At 42.3% G+C, this 20,954-nt stretch overlaps 2 protein-coding genes across 3 annotated transcripts; both read left to right on the forward strand.

Moving 5' to 3' along the window:
- Positions 1-56: 56 nt before the first annotated feature.
- On the forward strand, positions 57-3,499 carry cyba (cytochrome b-245, alpha polypeptide). The gene is made up of 6 exons (XM_083650342.1): positions 57-198; positions 514-583; positions 939-1,013; positions 1,137-1,220; positions 1,344-1,425; positions 2,003-3,499. Exons 1-6 carry the CDS (start codon positions 141-143, stop codon positions 2,195-2,197), a joined length of 564 nt encoding a protein of 187 aa, XP_083506468.1. The 5' UTR covers positions 57-140; the 3' UTR covers positions 2,198-3,499.
- Positions 3,500-5,076: 1,577 nt separating this feature from the next.
- Positions 5,077-19,702, forward strand: tcf25 (TCF25 ribosome quality control complex subunit). Of its 2 annotated transcripts, none has more exons than XM_083650860.1 (18): positions 5,077-5,366; positions 5,843-5,989; positions 6,087-6,158; positions 6,534-6,658; positions 7,401-7,466; positions 7,552-7,634; positions 8,770-8,900; positions 9,235-9,334; positions 10,235-10,328; positions 10,439-10,531; positions 13,557-13,662; positions 13,948-14,107; positions 14,276-14,363; positions 15,174-15,332; positions 15,821-15,911; positions 17,019-17,098; positions 17,305-17,380; positions 18,568-19,702. In XM_083650860.1, exons 1-18 carry the CDS (start codon positions 5,166-5,168, stop codon positions 18,736-18,738), a joined length of 2,043 nt encoding a protein of 680 aa, XP_083506986.1. In that variant the 5' UTR covers positions 5,077-5,165; the 3' UTR covers positions 18,739-19,702. The 2 variants fall into 2 exon arrangements, with proteins under 2 accessions (XP_083506986.1, XP_083506987.1); XM_083650861.1 differs by having other exon boundaries at positions 6,087-6,137.
- Positions 19,703-20,954: the final 1,252 nt, after the last annotated feature.

Consider the following 20,954-nt stretch of genomic DNA (forward strand, 5'->3'; position numbering starts at 1 on the left):
CCGCCCTCCTCTCCACATCTTTTGTCTTTTATAAATACATCTTCTTCCTGGTGATAACAATCAGATTTGACAGTCGCTGTCTGTCGCGGAGTTCCAGGCAGTCAGTCAGGCAGCGGTGCGGCTGTTCAGGTGAAAACACTATGGGGAAGATAGAGTGGGCGATGTGGGCAAATGAGCAGGCGCTGGCGGCGGGACTCAGTGAGTACCACACAACTTCTCTCTACAGATATGCATGGATTGAGTTTGATAGGAGTGAATGTTTGGCTCATTCACTCGAGTGTCCATATTTTTTCAGTTGAAATGAGTCTGCTTTGAATTGTATTCACCGAAATATTGTTTTGTTTTTACTTAGATGTTTGGGTCTGGTCGTGGACCATAAGTGTAAATTCAGACCAGTTTCAGCTCTGTGTTTCAGAAAATGATGAAGAACTGAAAGAAAATGTTATACAGCTTGACATGGGCTTGTCTCTTGTAGGACTGATACATGTTTGTTTGTTTGTTTCCTTCCTTCAGTTCTCCTTACTGGTGGCATAGTGGGGGTGGCTGGACAGTTCAGAGGCTGGGAGTTTGCTGCTTATGCAGTGTATCCTTTGATCTTCACATACAATACAGCTCCACATGCTTCCATTCACAATAACTTTACCATGATGAAATACTTGACCTGCTTTTTTTTTTAGCCTGGCTCTGTTTCTTACCACTTTCTCCATCTGCTGCCCTACATGCTACATCACAGAAGGAAATTAATTCTTCCTAAATCTGTGATCGCATGATTCATGTTGTGTCTGGTTGCAGAAACAAGGGGCTGGTCTTGCCCCCGTTCCCCCCCCCTACTACTTCCAATTATTTTGAGTAGCTTTGACGCCCTGTCAGAGAGAGTTTATATGAGGTGACTTTAGAGAAACCTGTGGAGCTGTGTGGTAACCTTGACAGACGCTCAGAGCTGCTGGGGCGTTTGTCTGTCTGCTGGAGTATCCAAGAGGCAAGAGGAACAAGGGCACCAGTGTGGAGAGGACGTAAGTGATGCCATATCAGTCGATGCTTTTGTAACAAGCGGTTAAACTCTGTGTTGTCACCATTATACTGTTCCGTCAAGACACGGAAGCTGTTATCCACTCTTATCTTATCTTATCGCTCAGGGGTCAATACTGCTTCACTGTGTGTGTGAAATCCTTTGGGCCGCTGACCAGGAACTACTATGTCAGAGCGTTTCTATGGGCTGGGTGAGTCCATTATTGCTAGACAACATTCTTTTCATTCACAAGTCTCTCTGTGACACACTGGCAGCGCGATATTTTTTGTCTTTTGTTCCCTCAAAAACATGCTCTCATTTCTTTCTTCCTCAGGGTCGCTGTTCCTGGGGGGTTCATGCTTGCTACTGTCCTCGGTACTGTCTGCCTGGGCATCGCCAGCCTCATCTACCTAGCAGTAAGTGAATGGCCTTAATCTCCACTTTAGTCTCCACCCTTAGTATATCATATAGCATGTTATATATTAGCCACAGTCGTTCAGGTTTTTGGCTTATGGAGGGCGTGAGCAGCAGTTGATGGAAACAAGGAAATGATAACAAGGAAGTTCCTGTTCCATTCCTGCTATCTCTATTGAGACAGGACTCTGTAGTTATGAAATCTCACCAGTCAGAGCAGAGGTACTTTGCATTTTTTTAGATTATGTGCCAACCAACATTATATTCTTTCCAAGCTGCACTCTGTATAATTATGATTATGAACACAACCATGATTCTACTAACTAGATGAAACTGATTTAATTAAACTGATCATGTTTTACTCGTTAGTGCTTGGTTGTTGGATAAAGTTACTGTAGGTCAAATATACACTAGTTCAAATTGGAAGAAACCTTCCAGTCACACACTTATCTCCATTTCAAATTTCATATTTATTGTCAAAACTTTGTTCGGAAATGAACAACATCAATGATACTTTTTGTTGACGGACCAGCCCACTATCACTGACTTGTATTTGGTGATCGTCTTCTTGCTTCCTAGGCAGCTATCCGAGGTGAACAGTGGGAGCCCATTCTTCCGCGGAAGACGGAGACCCGAAAGCCAGTTGGAGAGAGCATCAAGAACCCGCCTCAGAATCCTCCACCCAGACCGCCGGCCGAGATGCGCAGGAAGCGTGCAGAGGACCTGGAGGGAGCCGCCTACGACAACCCCATCGCTGTAACTGCCAATGAGTGACCAGTGACCTCTATACCCACCCCCCATTAAAATAGACCCTTTTCACGGGAGCCATTTTGTGTCGAAAAGGCAGAATAAACACAGGTGCAAGCAAAACACTAATGAGGGTTTCCAAATTCCAATCATGGAAGTTTGAAACCCTCATTAGTGTTTTGCTTGCACCTGTGTTTACCCTGCCTTTTCGACACAAAATGGCCCCCGTGAGAAGGGTCTATGATAGAGAGTACTGAAGATGGATTCAGTAAATTATTGGTAACTGCCATCTGATACTTTGATATAGTGACAAGAGTAAATGTGTTTTATTTGTGAAAAAGAAATTGTATTCAGTTTTTGCACAGTGATATAATAATAATAATAATAATAATAATAAATAATAATGGAACTCTGTTATACCCGTAACTCACACAAGTTACTAAGGTCTAACTTGGAGTTACCTGCTAAAATGGCATGTTGTACCTGTTAGGTGGCTGCAGGATACATTAGGAGCTAGCAATGAGGAATGTGGGTGTGGCTGATGATAGACAGAGGGCACAGTAATTGGTAGGTGTCAGATTTTGCTATGCAAAGTTGTTACTACTGTGATGAATGTCAATTTGTTCTGCTCTCCAATGCACTTGATGCCATTTTTTCAGTAATAGTCGAAAAATAATGCATGAACACTGTAACCTCAGGTTATATGGCTTTAATCAATTTAGGGCGGACATGACAATCTTAGCAGCTCGTTGAGTTTGTCTTCTGTTACCCTATAGGTCTTCAAACTGTATTTGTTTTATTTCTTTAAGTCAACTGATTACATTCCTGTAGGCTAACGTTACATATCAATGGCCAATATTGTACATGTTTGCTAAAACGGATTAATTGGTTTTACACTGAATTGTGGTTTGTTTGCCCCCCACATTATTTTAGTGCTTAATTTCACTGTAGAATTGTGCCAACAATAAATCTCTGGGGGAAACACTGAATCGTTTAAAATGTTGAGGAGGAACATATCAGTCAAACTCCATGTTTACCTTTAAAATTGACATTGACCTACTTAGGTACTTTTGATGTGTTGTAAATAAATCCCTTGTGCCAGAGAAATGCCATTTTCTCTCATTGATTTATTTTCAGAAATGTACATGTGACGAGGTGTCACGTGGTTTGGATTTTTTTTATACATAGTGGTGAAATTTACAACTTCCTTCTCACGGTGAATTTCAATACATTGGAATTTCCCTCTTTCATCTCATGTTTCTCTACTCTTGCTTTCTTGATCACACTGCCATATTGCATTATGATGGAAAAATGTTCACTTAATAAATCTGACCCAACTGTTGCTTGTCAGATGCTGACTTGAAGAGAGACCTTTATTTTTCCACATATTTCTTCTTGTTAGCCCATAGAGCAGCTGGAGTTGGTGTCGAAAGTGGAAACCACAGAAGTGGCTGACACTTCCTTATTTTAGTTTGAGCCGCAACAGTGACAGGTCACTGTACTTCTAGATTTATTGAGACCTAGTGTTGGGTAAGACAGATAAGTAATCTTATGAAATGTTCAATGTAAAATCCCTGTAGTTTCACATCACATTCCGAGTATTCCCATATACCAGTGACTACAACAATATAGCATATATTTTCTAACTAGTTTATCGGAGAAGTCTTGACACTTGTACTTATGCCACTGCTGCCACTTCCTGCTGGAGGATTGAGAACCAGAACCAGGGGAGAGCGGTGCACCCAGCCCCCGCCCCGTGGGTGCACCCTGGTGCAACAGTTCACCCAAAAATTAAAATTCTGTCATCTACTGTACTTACCCTCATGCCAGTTGAAACAGAGGCGAAGTTTGTCCATATACAAAAGAAAACCAGTCACCAGTGACTTCAGTACAGTACAGTACAAATGAAGTCAATGGTGACTGGTTTTCTCTGGAGTTGTGCTCGCAACCCCCTGTGTTGTATAGGGACAAACTTCACATGTGTTTCAATTGGCATGATGGTGAGTAGATGATGACAGAATTTTCATTTCGGGATAAATTGTTCCTTCAAAATGTGTCAATTTCCAGGATTGCCTATGACATGGGAATGTTAATCATGAGGGTTTTGTTACTTGTAGTAGGTTGTTAACCTGAGTGTCAACCTATTTCTAGAAGGAGGAGAACAGAAGGAATAGTCAATGGAAGATGAGGATAGGCTCCACAGTTAAATGTGAAATAGATGCTTGAGTCAGTTTTAAAGTTCTGCAGGATATCTATCTATCTATAGCCTATATATATCTATCTATCATCCATCCACCTATCTATCTATCTATCTATCTATCTATCTATCTATCTATCTATCTATCTATCTATCTATCTATCTATCTATCTATCTATCTATCTACCTATCTATCTACCTATATATCTATCTATCTATCTATCTATTTATCTATCTATCTATCTATCTATCTATCTATCTATCTATCTATCTATCTATCTATCTATCTATCTATCTATCTATCTACATACCTACAGACAGACAGACAGACAGACAGACAGACAGACAGACAGACAGACAGACAGACAGACAGACAGACAGACAGACAGACAGACAGACAGACAGATAGACAGATAGACAGATAGATAGATAGATAGATAGATAGATAGATAGATAGATAGATAGATAGATAGATAGATAGATAGATAGATAGATAGATAGATAGATAGATAGATAGATAGATAGATATTGTGCCACACCTGTCATACTCCAGTACCAGTTGGTGGCAGTAGTGCGCCATACAGTTGTTTGCCAACCGCCGTACATGAAAGAAGAAGAAGCAGCAGACGCAGAAGAAGAGTTTTCAGCCAATGAATGTGCTCCTTCCTCTTGTCGATAGCCGTGGCACAAAATTGTCAACATTGCTCTCTCTCGCTAATTGACAACTGTAACGACATCTAGCTAACTAGCTAACGTTAGCTAAATATTAATCGCAAGTAGATAATAAGTGTGTGGACAATGTCGAGCCGGGCTCTGCGGAGGCTGAAAGGGAAACAGCGGGGTCAGGAGGCTCTGGACCTCGGGGAGCTAACTTTAGATGACGGTCCAGAGGAGCAGGCTGACCTAGCGGCTAACGTTACTGTCCAGTCAAACAAGAACAGCAGCAGCCGAAAAGCAAAGAACAAGGCTCAGAAAGACCTCAGCAACATTTATGAGCTGGTAAAGTCACTTAGCGTCACGACTTTGTAACAGCGTGTAACGTCACGTAACGCTAGCTTAATCTGTTTCTCACTGACAAGTTGTTGTTAATGCTCTTTCGTGCTAGCGCAAGAGCTGTCTTTATGGCATTAGCCCATTGCCTCGTCATGGATCACCCCCACAAGTTAATGTTTACGGTGCTGTTGTGTTGAACAGAAAACCACTAGGAAGAAGCTGACAGTATCAGTTAACGTTATAGAATGAGAGAAAATTGCACAGCTCGTAACGTTGTGAACTTATTAAAGGGACACTTCACTGAAAAACAATATGCTGATCTTGCGCGAAAACGCAAGGTTTTCTAGTAGGCGAGTTAGTAGAGAACCTTTCTCATAGATCTTCAGTGGAAATGTGCTATTCAACGTTTGGGTATGACATTTCACTGTTTTGGCACTGCTTTATGCAACAATATTTCTTACCAACTGTTTGCATTTTACCAGATATGTGATGCAGAGAATGAGGCAGATAAATTGTCAGCTGATGAAGATGCAGAGAAGGCAGATGGGAGTGAAGATGCTGATACGGGGATGAATGACAACAGAGACATTGAGAAGACTGGTCAAAAGCAAGAAGAAAAGTCTGCAAAGGTAAAGATAACAGTGAGCAAGTGTGGAGGATGTCCATGTATATTGTCTATATTCTGTTTATGTAAATGTGAATATTCATATGTGTGTTCTTTATCAGTCTTTGTCTGGAGACAAGGTTAAAAAGAAGAAGAAAAAGAAGAAGCCAAAAGTGAACTCAGAAAATACACAGGTAGTATGGATACAGAGTATGGATTTTAGATGTCATGATTCAGCTGCAAAACTGTGGCCAAAATGATCATCTCAATTATTTTGTGAGCTATTCTGAATTAAATTATTAATCGTGCTTAATCATGATGATCACACACACATTAGTCATGAGGATCAAAATGTATTGCCAACTTACAATATCTACCTCTATGTACAAACATCCTCAAAGTGTTCAAGTATGCCACGTAGCAACATCTTGCCAGTTAAAAAGCAATGCTGGTACTTTTTTGGTAGTGTTTTACTTTTTATACGCTTTACACCATTAAACCAAAACAACAGTGATGTTTTGTTTCACTTAATTTGCTCTTATTCTGTTAACTGACTCCTCTGGCTTCAGGAGAATGCAGGAAATGAAGATATTGATGCATTGCTGGAGACCCTAGAGCGATCCAATGGTCTGACGTTGCAGAATGAGGGTTGTGGTGGATCAGACAGCAGGCCTGTGATATATGTGGAGCACAGGTGAGGAGGAAGAGTCCCATAGTTCACAGTCAGATAAGAGCACTAGCAGCACTGTTGTTGTTTGTGAGGAGGATTTGGAAGAGTTGCCCTCTAGCCACATCAGCTAAAAGAGAAAAAAGTCTGTGATTCCAGATTGCCACCATGTGATTTTGCTAGGCTCACATAAGAATGGCAAATTCTTTGGAGGTTGCTTGTCTGAACCCTCCTGGTCACAGCCATGGCAGGGCATTGTGTATGAATCGAGTGTATAAATCACTTGTTGCAGCAAACCACACTGGTATGTTTTCCCACATCACTCAGTATGGTTACCAGCCAACTTGTCAAGACCCCATATGCACTTGAAAATCATAAGAAAACGCAGACTTTCACTCTATTCTGCATTTCTATAGGAGAGCCTTATTAACAGTATAGCACATCATAATCTCACTTCTTTCTGCTCTTTATCAATGTTCATGGTAATCATATAATTAAACGCATACATCCTTGTCATGCATGTGTCATTCACATTGTACTGCATAATGTTTGTTTTCTGGATTTTGTGTACAAACTCCAGCTTTGTATTGCTATCTTTTGGATTTTTCTAAATTGCGCAGTAGGTGGGGAAAGGTTAAAACTGAGGGTGTCTTATCCCTTTAATGCCAACTTGAACTGTCTGTCAATCCAACCTAAATCAAACAAACCTTATGGGTTCCTTGAAATGCGTTGTCTTAATTGGTCCACATTATCATTTTGCATTCATTAGGAATCTGAATCCAGAGACTGAGCTGAAGAGGTATTTTGGGGCTCGAGCTGTTCTTGGAGATCAAAGGTAAAGGGGACTTTTTTTATGATTGTATGGGTTTCGGTGGCCCAGGGCCTGTATGTTCACATGTGTATCTATTATTTTTTCACAGACTGCGACAGAGACAGAGGCAGTTTCATCGTAGCACCTGGATGACCATTCCTAAGGACACCTGGCCTCGCTTCAGCCGCCCAGGTAGCCTCTGCTTCACACTCATTTGTGTTAATTCAGTGCTTTTATTTCCAGCAGATGACCAACGGGTTTGCCTGTTTTGACATTTGTGACCTGTCCTCACTTTACAGACTACCCTACATGTTAACAACTGACTGTTGACAATTGCATACTACATAGGTGTATTTAAATGTCAGTTGTTGAATGAAGGCCTTTAAAGAAAAACGAATATATTTTTTCAATTCATTAGATATCTTTAGCCTTTCACTCATAAAGTAATAACATTTTAGAATACGTTTTCATATGTGATATTTATATGTTGCGGAATGAATATCCTTGAATATTTTATATTGAGCAATGAAAAGTATTTTGGAACAAAACACTTCAAAAGACATTTGTGAATCCATTTGGACGTTATGTGCCTTTTAATTAGAAGCCATGCCCCTCTTTCACTATTCTGTGTGTTAAAAAGCTCTTCCTTGTCAAATAAAATAGGGGCCGGCGGTCCGCGCACACTGCATAGAGTGGACTGGTCCAGATCGTACAATAGAAAGGTTAATATACGTATAAACTGCCTGGGAGCATAGTCTCTGCAGTGACTACCAATATTATTTTTCAATTTGATCGGGGGTTTGTCCTGCACCTGCTCTACAGAGTGGATGTGCGTGCTCTTTCTTTTTCAAAAGTTCTTACTTGTCCCATGACCAAACTTTCCACAAAGTTTCATGCAGATCCGTTCATAACTTTTCTGCTAACAGACAAACGGGCAAAAACATAACCCCTCTGTTGGCAGAGGTAATTACATCTCGCAAGTACACAAAGAGCTTGGGGCGTCCCGGCTGTAATCCATGTTTCATGGATTACATTCTAATCTAACAAACCTATCAATTTAAAAGTCAAGCACGTTACCATGGAAACAATTAAGCTTCGCCCAAAATCACAAATCAGAATGAGGGGGTCCCCGGTATATTTTCTATCTTGTAAGGGGTCCTTGGCTGATAAACATTTGAGAACCTCTGAGTTAAAGACAACACCTTCAAGCAGGTAGGCCTGTTGTAACGGCGATGCAAATCCAAGCCCTGCTGGGCTGATGCACCAAGTCAAAGCGAGTCAAGCCGTGTCAGCAGCACATGTATTTACCTGAGACATGCCTCTGCAGGAATCTCAATGACCCTGCTCCAGTCAAAGGATGGCCTGCAGCATTTCACCTTTGAGCATAGTCGGGACTACCAACAAGTACAGTTCAAGTTCCTGGATGCGGTGGAGTCCATGGACCCCAACAACATTGTGGTAAAAACTTCTAACGTGATCTCATAACATTTAGTGACACGAGAACCAAATGTGAAACTGCACAAATTGGACAGGCCATTTTCACCCTGAAGGTTGACTACCGTAATGTTTACGTTTAGGCAAATACAACTTTGGGTAAGGTTATGGTTGTGAAACAACTTAGTTAAGGTTTAGGGAAAGACTTTGGTCATGGTTAAATCAGAAACAATTAAGATGCCAATTAAAATGTCAGCCACAGTAGAAATTATTGTTTAATCCCTAATATTTTAGTTCATAATACCTTTTTATCCATCTGTGTCTCCCTCATCCTGCTTCCTTCACCATGTTCCTTTAGTCTCTGCTACAGATGAACCCTTACCACATTGATTCCCTGCTGCAACTCTCTGATGTCTGTCGCATACAGGAGGACCAGGAGATGGCCAGGGACCTCATTGGTGAGGATCAGTGGCTACGTAAAGAGATTAAAACTCATTCTTACCCGAGACAAGGTGTATAATTTGTTTCAGGGCCCAGCAGTGACCCAGCTGTCAAATCTGTAAGCAACATCTTATCAGTGTATCCAATAGATAGAGACTACTGGGATCCACTCAACTTACCCATAACTGTACTTACTGTACGCTCGATTTGAGAGCGTCAGCTTCATGTAGCATAAAGTATGAGGGTTTCTCCCAAATCACCGAGCTATTATCAGTTTTAATTCATCAATTAAAGTTTGGGAATTGGAATGCCCCAGTGAATAGGTTAACTATTGCCATGTCTGGGTTGAATTTGGTAACCTGACGCTGCCAGCTGGATGGTTTTGTTGGGGCATGATCTGATCTCATGATCTCGCGCGAATCCAGCTGCCTTGCAAGGTGAATTTGGACCAAACTATTAAACTTCCATCTCCTGTCATTTTTGTCTATATCTGAAAAAGTCCTACCTAACGGTTGCCAAATTGGTTTAGGCTATATGGATTTTGAGCTGAATGCAGCTGAATTAATTTCTCCTGGCTTAAAAAGAGGCTTAGGTGGGGCAGTGTGGTCGTTCTGGCTTTGCCATTGCAGCCAACCTAGCACCCATACCCCCTCGGTTTTATGCCTTTCATAGACACTGGTTTTTGGCATAGACTAACATACCACTGTCCTGTTTGAGACATTATCCTCCGCACACATCCAGATTGATAAATGCTGAGAATGACTGAACTCCCAGTTTTATGTCGTACATTCGTTTGCTAAATGAGAGCCAATGCCTTCATGCCATAACTACTTTGCCATGGGGGCTCTGTGGGGACGAGATTACCTTCCTGTTGGTGTGGACATAACTTCAATATTTCTGTTTGGTTTCTTTTTCAGAGAGGGCCTTGTACAGCTTTGAATGTGCTTTTCACCCATTATTTAGTCTGACCTCAGGGACCTGCAGACTTGATTATCTCAGACCAGAGAACAGGTTTGTCTGGACTGTAGACAATGCTTTCTAAATTAAATTGTTTTTTTGTGTGTCTCTATCAGTATGCTGTAGTAAAGAATAACACACAGCACACTTTAATCTGTTTGCAGGGCATATTATTTGGCTCTTTATAAGCACATGATGTTCCTGGAGAAGAGAGGATGCCCACGGACCGCACTGGAGTACTGCAGACTGATCCTCAGGTACACAGCCAAACTGACCAATAGCATAGCTTTGCCCTCCGAATCAGTCATTACAATGCGAGACAAACAGACATAATGCTCAGCTGTGCTGCCGTTATCTCAGACCGCCACTCTGCAGCCAAATAGGCACGAAAGGACAGGCAGTTTTCACTCTCTTGTGTCCATTATACTGTGCTCATCTTTTATGATCTTGCCCTAATAAAAGCTGTAAAGTGGATACATTGAACTAGGTGACTGGCTAAATCACCTGCCTGTATAAACTATTATGCCATGGTCTGTGTGAATACTCGATTCTGATTGGCTGCAGGGTGTCCATTATTTTGTGATAATGTACACCTAGCTAAGTAGTTCCAGGCAAATGGTCTGTTCATCGTTCATATGAATGTGCCATGGTCTCGATAGAGCCGTTTGAGCTCTATCCACCGTTAAGGGTTAATATGGCACTTTTATAAGTTTAGAAAAGAATTGAGTTGGTCAAAGTAACTATTTAGATGACCCCTGTGTGCTCAGTCTATCAAAAATAACCGCTATTTAGAAATCTGTCGTTTTCGGAGATCATGCCCCCTATCTTCCCACTGGCCTTAGGCGCAAAAACTGACGTTAAACGCAAAACAACGCGCCTTGCGCCTGCCTCGGGAAGATAGCAACATGGTTTTAGGCCCCGAAATGCGCTTTACGCCAAAGAGGCGTGGCGCAGTGCCAGAATAGGCCAGAATGGGCGTTTCGGCCTTAAATACCGGCCTAACGATATCTTCCCCCCTGGCGTTAATTTAGCGCTTAGCGCTTTTCAAAACCAGGCCTTATTCAGTGCGCTGCGGATATTACTGTGCATATTTATTTACGCACAGCTCTCCTCTGCCGATCTCACACTCTCTCCCGCTCTCTCTCTCTCTCCCTCTCTCGCGCGTCTCTATCTCTCTCCCTCGCGTGTCAGACAGGTACAAAGACCAATGGAAAAAAGTTGTTAGATCTAGTTTTGAGCCCCTGTCATTCAGAGGCTGTTGAGCCACATGTGAAATCTCCCAGCATGCATTGAGGCTAATACATTTCGACAAGAAATATCAACCAAATCAGCCTAAATTCCCTAAAGTGGTAGATAGAAATAATGTTTATGTTCTCACAACATGCAATTCTCGAACATTTCAATATTGGCCAAAATAAAACATAGAAATCCAAACACAACCCTATGTGAAACATATGTAATCCAGGTGGTATATATATCCCTTGCAGATTTTCGCAGATTTAACGTGATTTAGATGAGTGACTGCCGTAACACGGTTCTACTGTGATGTCCTACTGTGATGTCCGCTCCAATAAGACTTAGCTTACTTCACATTTACTTTTACAATAAAAACACATTTATGCAATCACTTTACATAATGTAGGCTATATTTATGTGCATCATCCTACCTGTGCAGCAGGGGAGAAGAAAGGGTAGCGAGAGAAAACGATATAATTCTGGACAAACTTTCACCAATCTAATCTCATCATGACATAGATAGGCTATATTTTTCTAGCCAATGCGTTTAGAATATTCTTTTCACTTTGATCTTGCTATAGTGTAGCATATTTACATGCTTGCAGTATTTAAACTGCAGTGAGATTGGTTTGAGAAGCATAATAATGGAATAATATATATGGAGACAGCCGAGGAGGGGATGGAAGAGGGAGGGGGGAGCTCAGAGCGCCTCTGCTTTTCTGAAGCCGGACTGGATCGCTCCGTGGAATTGGAGCTTAAAAGGGAAGCTTGTGATTAGTTTACTGCACTTCTCCAATGAGCAGGTTGTGCATAATTTTACGCTTAAAAGGCGTGGTTATAATGCTTAAGGCCGCATGTAGTGCCGACACCAAAATATCGAGTGCGCTGGTCCACACCCACTAATCTGCGCCTGGCGCTAAGTGCTGTTTTTAGGCTGTTGCAACGATAGAGCCACATATGTTTATGTTACTCGGCTGACAGAAGCCGGCTCTCAGCTGTCAACTGTCAAACCGTCTGTTTACAACTTTTGTAGCAAACCAGCCAGGCGATCTGCGAGAGCGCGCGCTGTCTTTTATCAGCGATACCAATCAAATCGAAGAGGAAAAAGATGAGATCAACACAAAGAAAACAACGAAATGGGCTGTCAGTGTATCAGTGATACAAGCAGCACGCGCTCTTGCAAAGCACCTGGCTAGCTTTCTGCAAAGTTGTGAACAGAGCTGGTTTGACAGTTGACAGATGAGAGCCGGTTCTGTCAGCTGACATCAGATCTCAGAAAACAACAGATTTCTAAATAGCTGTTATTTTTGATAAACTGAGCACACAGGGGTAATCTCAATAGTTACAAGTGCCATATTAACCCTTAATGGTGGTATAGAGCTCAAACGGCTCTGTCGTGATCCTGGCGCATTGATATGAACGATGAACAGACCATTTGACTGGAACTACTTAGCTAGGTGTACATTATCAGCTAATAATGGACACCCTGCAGCCAATCAGAATCGAGTATTCACACAGACCATGGTATAACACAAAATAATGGACTCTGCGGAAGCCGGTTCACGCCCCTTAGTTTGTGATAATGGACACCTACATACATTAACCCTTATATGAAACCTGCGTCTGCCTCTTTAATTTCTTGTAAAAAGTGATTTCATTGACTAAATATTAATCAATTCTTGAAGTTACATATTTCACTATTTGCATTACTCCAACCTACACTGAAATAACAAAGATAATCGAGGAGGAATGTATACAGCTCTTTTTTGCAACCCAAAGTTTTTTTTTATTGAACAACAAAAGCACACAACAGAAGACAAGTGATTATAGCAATAGAAATTAAACAAACCAACTCAGACTATTCCATTTAGTCATTTTGTGGTCACCCAACAGGAGGATTACTTTGCTGAATTCAAACAAAATGTCAGCTGATAAAACCTACCTACACCAGCTTTAAATGTACTTACAATCACATATTTGGTCTGTTTTTTGGTCAAACATTTGTTATAGCAGTCTTTTGTTTGGTCTTCTGCATCTCTTTACCAGTTTGGACCCAGACTCTGATCCACTCTGCATGCTGCTGCTCATTGACTTCCTGACACTGCGCTCCAGAGAGTACCACTCTCTCCTCCGCTTATACCAGGACTGGGAGGTGAAGTGTGTGTGTGTGTGTGTGTGTGTGTGTGTGTGTGTGTGTGTGTGTGTGTGTGTGTGTGTGTGTGTGTGTGTGTGTGTGTGTGTGTGTGTGTGTGTGTGTGTGTGTGTGTGTGTGTGTGTGTGTGTGTGTGTGTGTGTGTGTGTGTGCGTGCGTGCGTGCGTGCGCGCGCGCGCGCGTGCGTGCGTGAATAACGTATATACGTGTTTCTGACCTGACGTTACTTCAGGCTGTTTTTTGTTATTCCGACAGAACTTACTGGAATTATTTTTTTTGTCTCAGGAGCACAGAAATCTGTCCCAGCTGCCGAACTTTGCATTCTCCATTGCACTTAGCAATTTCCATCTCAGCCAGCAAGAAGACATGGATCCTGAGGAAAGTGAAAAACAAAGACACAAGGCTGACATGATGCTGCAGAATGCTCTCATCATGTTCCCCGGAGGTAAGACAGACAGAAACATGCATATCAGTGCATCAGCATTTAAACTCTACTATCACATCACATGGCTTATCATGACTAAAAGGCTTCCACAAAAAGTAGTGTTCATTCGTAGTCCAGACATAAATGTGTTTTCACCTGCTGGGGGTGCTGTTTGTGTGTTTTCCTCAGTGCTGATGCCTCTACTGGATCTGTGTGCGGTGCAGCCAGATGCTGCAGTCTCATCACATGCCTTCTTTGGCCCAAAGAGTCAGATGGGGTAACTAACGTATCCCGCTGGGGCTGGAAGATACTGGGAAAAAATTAAAAAAAAATAGAATTGTGGTTTAAACTGCAAAGTTTTTCTTGTCATAAATCTTTTAGAACGTTCATTGTTTCAAGAAAAGTGAGTTTGTAAAAAGAAAAGAAAAAAAATCAGTGTGCACAGCTTTAGTATGGCAAAAAGTTTTTTTTACCTTTTTAGAAATCCATTTTGGACCTATAAGCAATTATTTGCAGCCTCTTGTGATTTGTAAATTACATAAGTTCATGTTGCGATTTCAAATTTTTTAAATGAATTGTTCAGCTCTATATCCTGCCTTTATTCTCTCATCCGAACAATTTCCTATGTCAGTCAGGAAAATAATAGTTAAGGTCCTTACACATCGGGAGCGTTTTTTTTGTGCGATTAATTTGCACGTCAATAATATTTTCCAAACCTATATCAGTCAATGCAACCGTGCATACCAACGGCGAAGTTTCGCTGAGCGTTATTGCGGCGTTTATTTTTTTGAACCACGGCCGATTTTTCAGAAATTCACTTCCGACGTGTACACATCTGTGGCTGTGATTGACAGGTGGGTCAAAACTCGCATCGCAATTTCGTGCTGTATATTCGCATCGCTCTTGGTGGGTAACAGCCTTAAGTTAGCATTTATTACCATGAAATTGAACCCCATTGTACCAATGTAGCATACCAATTTAATTAACTCAGACAAATAGATGAATATTTTTTCTGGCCTACTCTTTCTCGTCCCCCAGACGTGTAAATTCATCCTATCTTCTCTGTCTTCTGCATCCCTCTCTCTAGACAGTCCCCTGCCCTGGCCGAGCTAATTGGACTGTATGTGGGGCGGATCCATGTCCTCTGGAAAGAGGGAGGGGTCATGCTCTGGCTGGAAGAGTGTGTGAAGCAGGTGTTGCATCGAGTCGATACCAATGACCCCCTGGTGGAGGACTCCCAAAACAAGTAAGATCCCAGGGAGATGCTCTGCTGCTGTACCTTTGGTCCAGATCTCTGGTCAACTGTGTTGGTTTGCCAGCAGTAGTTTCTATCTAGAAGACAGTTTTATGTGTTGCTTTTTGAGACATAGTAGAGAGAAGCGTCTGCACATCCACTATGCAAACCAGGTGCTAGACTAACAAAGCTATACGTTGAAAAGAAAAAAGTCTGCACTCTGGAGCATACTTAAACTCCAAGTCTTTAAGTATGCTCCAGAGTGCAGACTTTTTTCTTTTCAACGTATTGCTTTTTGAGACATTAATGACATTGCCCCATTGTGTAACTTCTGGAACCACATGCCTGTTGGTCTGTAACCTGGTTACAGGTTCATATCCACAATCTCAATAAAGAACATAATTATTAGATTTGACCTGCCTATTCCCCTTTAAAAAATATGAATTATTCCAGATTTCTGTCCTCAAAACCTTCACCCTGAACATGTCATTCTGTCACAGGAGAAAGCAGAGGTACCTGAGTGCCCCGCGGAACATCCATCGCCACGTCCTGCTGTCTGAGATCAAAGAAGCCACCTCCACACTGCCCCTAGTGAGCAGCCACACTTTAACATCCACAATGTGTTCAATGCACTTTAACAGCCACAATGTGTTCAATGCACTTTAACAGCCACAATGTACTCAATGCACTTGAACAGCCACAATGTGCTCAATGCGATCACCAACAAATTCTACTATGCATCAATAGGATTTTATGCAGTTCAATGCTAATTCTGATTGTAAATGGTAAATGGACTGCATTTATATAGCACTTTTATCCAAAGCGCTTTACAATGTGCCTACATTCACCCATTCACACACCAAAGGTGGCCAGCTGCCACGCAGGGTGCTGCCACAGCCATCGGGAGCAATTCTGGGTTCAGTGTCTTGCCCAAGGACACTTCGACATGTGGACTGGAGGAGCCGGGGATCGAACCACCGACCTTCTGATTAGTGGTCAACCCGCTCTACCTCCTGAGTCACAGCCGCCCCATGGGCGGTAGACAAATTCTTGATAATTCTCAAAGAATTTCCAATCCGATCTTAATTATATATATTAATTAATATAGTGGTTCTCAATCCTGCTCTGCGTGACACAGAATACTGCTAGTTTTCTAACGTACCACGTAATTAAAGGGATAGTTTGGATTTTTTGGCATGGGGTTGTATGAGGTACTTGCTGACAGTCTGTGTACTACATGCAGTAGAATGCAGCCGGCGTGGTCCCAGTTTGGAGAAATGGAGCCCGGCCGCGACAGGCAAGTAGAGCTGAGTGTGAACAGGGTTAAGAGCAAAAACGTTAAAACATAAAATGCTTCCATACTGCTCACCTGGCGTAATCCAAGTCTCCATAACCCCTGAGATGCCAAGTTGACTTGAAAACACCCCGTTTTTAGCTGAAATCTTCGCTCTAGCAGGCTATAAGTCCACCTCACATTCTTGCTCCTTCTTGGAGCACCGGGCTACAGTGAAGATTTCAGCTAAAAACAGGGTGTAAAGTACTGAGTATCGATAACTACCAACCGTACAACCCCACGTAAAAAAAAATCGGAACTATCCGTGGTCTGTAAATGAAGATGACGATGATGATGATCAGCTCTGGTATCTGAAGTCATGCAAGAGGCCTCTCCAATCTTGCTTATTTCTTGTGTCCCCTCAGGAGGTGACCACTCAGCCTGTGATGGGCTTCGACCCTCTCCCCCCACTGGACTCTGTGACATCCTACCCTCGACCAGAGAGGTAAAGGATCACTTGCCCATCTCACTACATCAAATTGCATCGTAAAGTCGTTGTACAATTGTCTGAAACATCTACACTGTATAAAACAAGACGCAGATATCGTGTTTAGAAAAGTAAGGACGTAAATTCCCCAATTTGCTTTCACACTTGAATAATACCGCAATATTTGTGTGTGTGTGTGTGTGTGTGTGTGTGTGTGTGTGCAGGCAGCGCATCGGAGCCACCAATGAGAGTACATTGTCGCTGTTTTTCCGTTCTTTGCTGCCAAACTTCAATCTCCAGGTGAGCTGAATGGAGCAGGCGGGTAGACTCCCCCCCACCTATCCCTGTGTGTCTGTGTCATGTATGTGTTTGTCCATTGTCTGTTGCACTATCATCATCGCCTTAAGCTGGGCTCAGACTACAGGATTCTAACAATCTTAGCCGATTTTGAAATCTGGCTGTGACACGCACTACAGGAGAATCTTCCCAGATTATCTTCCCTAGAATCTCAAACATGCACACACTACAAGATTTGTAAATGTGGCGCACCACGCACTACAGGATATTATTAAGATTATCGGCAGGATAATCACATTGATGCCCGGCCATACGAACCTGTTTCGTTTTTGGGGTTCCAGCAGTGACCAAAGCGCTCCGCCCCCACCTCACCTCTCTCTCTCGTTTCCTCATTTTCATGCCCGTCTCGCCAAACAAATGAATCTCACGGTAGTTAGCATGCGTGTAAACAACGCGACTCTATTGTCTGTACAAGTGAGAACACAAACACACACACACAAAATATATTTCCCTGCTGCATGTCATGAGATCGGCAAAAGTTTGGATAGTACTGGATTGCTTCCCGCAGCAGCAATGCCTTTTCCCCACACTGCCTGGCTGATAGACAGGTAGGAGATTACAGCCTCTGACTGGCAGGGGCTCAAAACTACGATATAACAACTTTTTATTCATTGGTCATTCATTGTGATATAAATGAGTGACATTTTCCCCCAAATACTCGTGGTTCTGTGCTGTTGGTATTTGGTAGCCTATAATGCCTGCAGTGCAGCGCATCAAATGAGCCGCGTCAATTAACGACGGGAGTCTCGCGCAGCAGCAGAATGATGTATTCGCGCAGATTTTCAGTCCTAAATATCAAACATGTTTGATATGATCGGGACGGCCCCGATGAGGCTTTGAGCAGATCGGGAGGCTTAAGATTGGATCTGCAAACAGCTCACACTACAAGATAATCGGTGCCGAACGTCGGGCCCGACCAAGCTTGGCAAGCTGCCAGGCCAGATTTCTCCTCCGATTCTCGGGAGGGGTGAATCGGGCATAAATCGGCCCGAAAATCCTGTAGTGTGAGCCAGCCTTTAGTGTATAGTTTAAAGCGCCTTTGAGTCCTGGAAATGCGCTATATAAGTCCCATGTATCATCATTATTATTATTATTTGTAGATTTATTGATTTCTATCTTTCGCTGTTAAGGGTGGACAGAGGGACGAGGAGGACGACATGGAAGTAGCTCGAGCTGGGCGGGAGCTGAACCAGGAGGTGAATCGTCTAATGGTGGCGATGAGGGACATGCTGGCCAACATCCAGTTTCAAGAGCCACCAAGAGAGGACAACCCTGACAGAGATGAGGAGGAGTGGGACTGAGAGAAGGAGGAGGTGGGAGGGGAGGAATTTGTGCCGAGGTGGAAGAGAAATGGAATGAAAAAGATCAAGAGCAGAATGAAGAGTGACGTAAAGAACAATGGAATTTATTTAAGGGTGTTAACTACAATGGAATTAACACAAGTTAAGATGAGAGATGGAAGAAGACAATGGAAAAGTGTATTTTTGTTCAATTTGTAACAATTACAAACAGGTATATTCCATAAGGGAAATTGATAACATGGGTTGTTATGGTTCTGTTCCGAGCCTCTCCTCAGCCTTAAGAAGGTGCTTATGACAAAGGGGAATTCTACACAGTAAAAAAAAAAAAACATGTTATTTCTATGGTCTTCGACAGGCTAGTCAACATTTGTGATCATGAGCAACTTTCTCCCAAGGTCAGAATACAGATACATACATTATTACAATATTGATGTTATTCTTGTGCTTGTCCAAAGTTTTTCATGTTCACAATCACAATACTGAATGGACTGCATTACAAGAACAATATAAGTCAATTCTTTTATTGAGTGAAAGTCGCTTAGAAATACTTGGATTGTCAGCAACACTGCACCTTTGTTTCTAATTTATATAAAGGAAGCCTTGTTATGTTTGACATAGACCAACACTGTTGGTTCAAAATGATTGTTGTCTTTGGAAAATGACATGCTTTCAGGATCAATTCACTACAGTGGACTGAAATAAGTTCCGGATAATATTCAATGTGTTCATAAGGCCGAGGTAAATCAGTATCATCATTACTGACTACTTTACTAGTCTTTGGTTTCTTTTGATCGATTCCTCAAACAAGATTGAATATGGAAATCTTTAATGATTAAATTCTGGAGCCAGCCAATCATTGATTTTATCTGTTTGATCTGGTTTAGCAAATGAACATCATGTTACCCAATGTTATTTTGTGTTAAGAGCAGACATTAAAAGGTTGTGCCCAGCCTGGCACTTTATACCCCACCCTCCAGAACTGTAACTGAGTTTATTGTAAAGAAATAAAATGTAAACAAAACTCAAGTGGACCCACTTCAACAATCATGAGACAAGAGGGACACTGCAACAATAATAAGCTTGTAGTACAAAATTTACATTTTATAACAAACCATCAGAATACCTGGGGGTCTGAAGGACTATAGACTGGCAGGGATTCTGTAAAGAGAGCTTGTACAGTAAGCATTGTGCTGGCATGGAAAGGGAGAGAGAGACTAAAGCATTGTGCTGGCATGGAGAGAGAGAGACTAAAGCATGGTGCTGACATGGAGAGAGAGAGAGACTAAAGCATGGTGCTGACATGGAAAGGGAGAGAGAGACTAAAGCATTGTGCTGGCATGGAGAGAGAGAGACTAAAGCATTGTGCTGGCATGGAGAGAGAGAGACTAAAGCATTGTGCTGGCATGGAGAGAGAGAGACTAAAGCATTGTGCTGGCATGGAAAGGGAGAGAGAGACTAAAGCATTGTGCTGGCATGGAGAGAGAGAGACTAAAGCATGGTGCTGACATGGAGAGAGAGAGAGACTAAAGCATGGTGCTGACATGGAGAGAGAGACTAAAGCATTGTGCTGGCATGGAAAGGGAGAGAGAGACTAAAGCATTGTGCTGGCATGGAGAGAGAGAGACTAAAGCATGGTGCTGACATGGAGAGAGAGAGAGACTAAAGCATGGTGCTGACATGGAGAGAGAGACTAAAGCATTGTGCTGGCATGGAGAGAGAGAGACTAAAGCATGGTGCTGGCATGGAGCGGGAGAGAGACTAAAGCATTGTGCTGGCATGGAGAGAGAGAGACTAAAGCATGGTGCTGACATGGAGAGAGAGACTAAAGCATTGTGCTGACATGGAGAGAGAGACTAAAGCATGGTGCTGACATGGAGAGAGAGACTAAAGCATTGTGCTGGCATGGAGAGGGAGAGAGACTAAAGCATTGTGCTGGCATGGAGAGAGAGAGAGACTAAAGCATTGTGCTGACATGGAGAGGGAGAGAGACTACAGCATGGTGCTGACATGGAGAGAGAGAGACTAAAGCATTGTGCTGGCATGGAGAGGGAGAGAGAGACTAAAGCATTGTGCTCCATAGGCTATACTTCGAAACTACTATTTATACCTTCTATTCACCTGTAGCTACTAAAGAATAATGCTGTTCATTCATAATATCCATTGAAACTGGCTGCTTGTGATGTTGTTAGTGCACCTCTAGAAGGCCTCAGGAACAC

Source organism: Poromitra crassiceps (genome assembly GCF_964638095.1).
Source record: "Poromitra crassiceps genome assembly, chromosome: 14".
In the NCBI taxonomy this organism is placed as follows: domain Eukaryota; kingdom Metazoa; phylum Chordata; class Actinopteri; order Beryciformes; family Melamphaidae; genus Poromitra; species Poromitra crassiceps.

What these genes read in the sequence shown, in the direction of transcription:
- tcf25 (XM_083650860.1), top strand. Translation starts at nt 5,166, where the DNA reads ATGTCGAGCCGGGCTCTGCGGAGGCTGAAAGGGAAACAGCGGGGTCAG. An exon ending in TGAACTCAGAAAATACACAG is followed by an intron (nt 6,159 to 6,533) that starts GTAGTATGGATA and finishes CTCTGGCTTCAG; the next exon opens with GAGAATGCAGGAAATGAAGA. An exon ending in CCACCTCCACACTGCCCCTA is followed by an intron (nt 15,912 to 17,018) that starts GTGAGCAGCCAC and finishes GTGTCCCCTCAG; the next exon opens with GAGGTGACCACTCAGCCTGT.
- cyba (XM_083650342.1), top strand. Translation starts at nt 141, where the DNA reads ATGGGGAAGATAGAGTGGGCGATGTGGGCAAATGAGCAGGCGCTGGCG. An exon ending in GGCACCAGTGTGGAGAGGAC is followed by an intron (nt 1,014 to 1,136) that starts GTAAGTGATGCC and finishes CTTATCGCTCAG; the next exon opens with GGGTCAATACTGCTTCACTG. An exon ending in AGAGCGTTTCTATGGGCTGG is followed by an intron (nt 1,221 to 1,343) that starts GTGAGTCCATTA and finishes TTTCTTCCTCAG; the next exon opens with GGTCGCTGTTCCTGGGGGGT.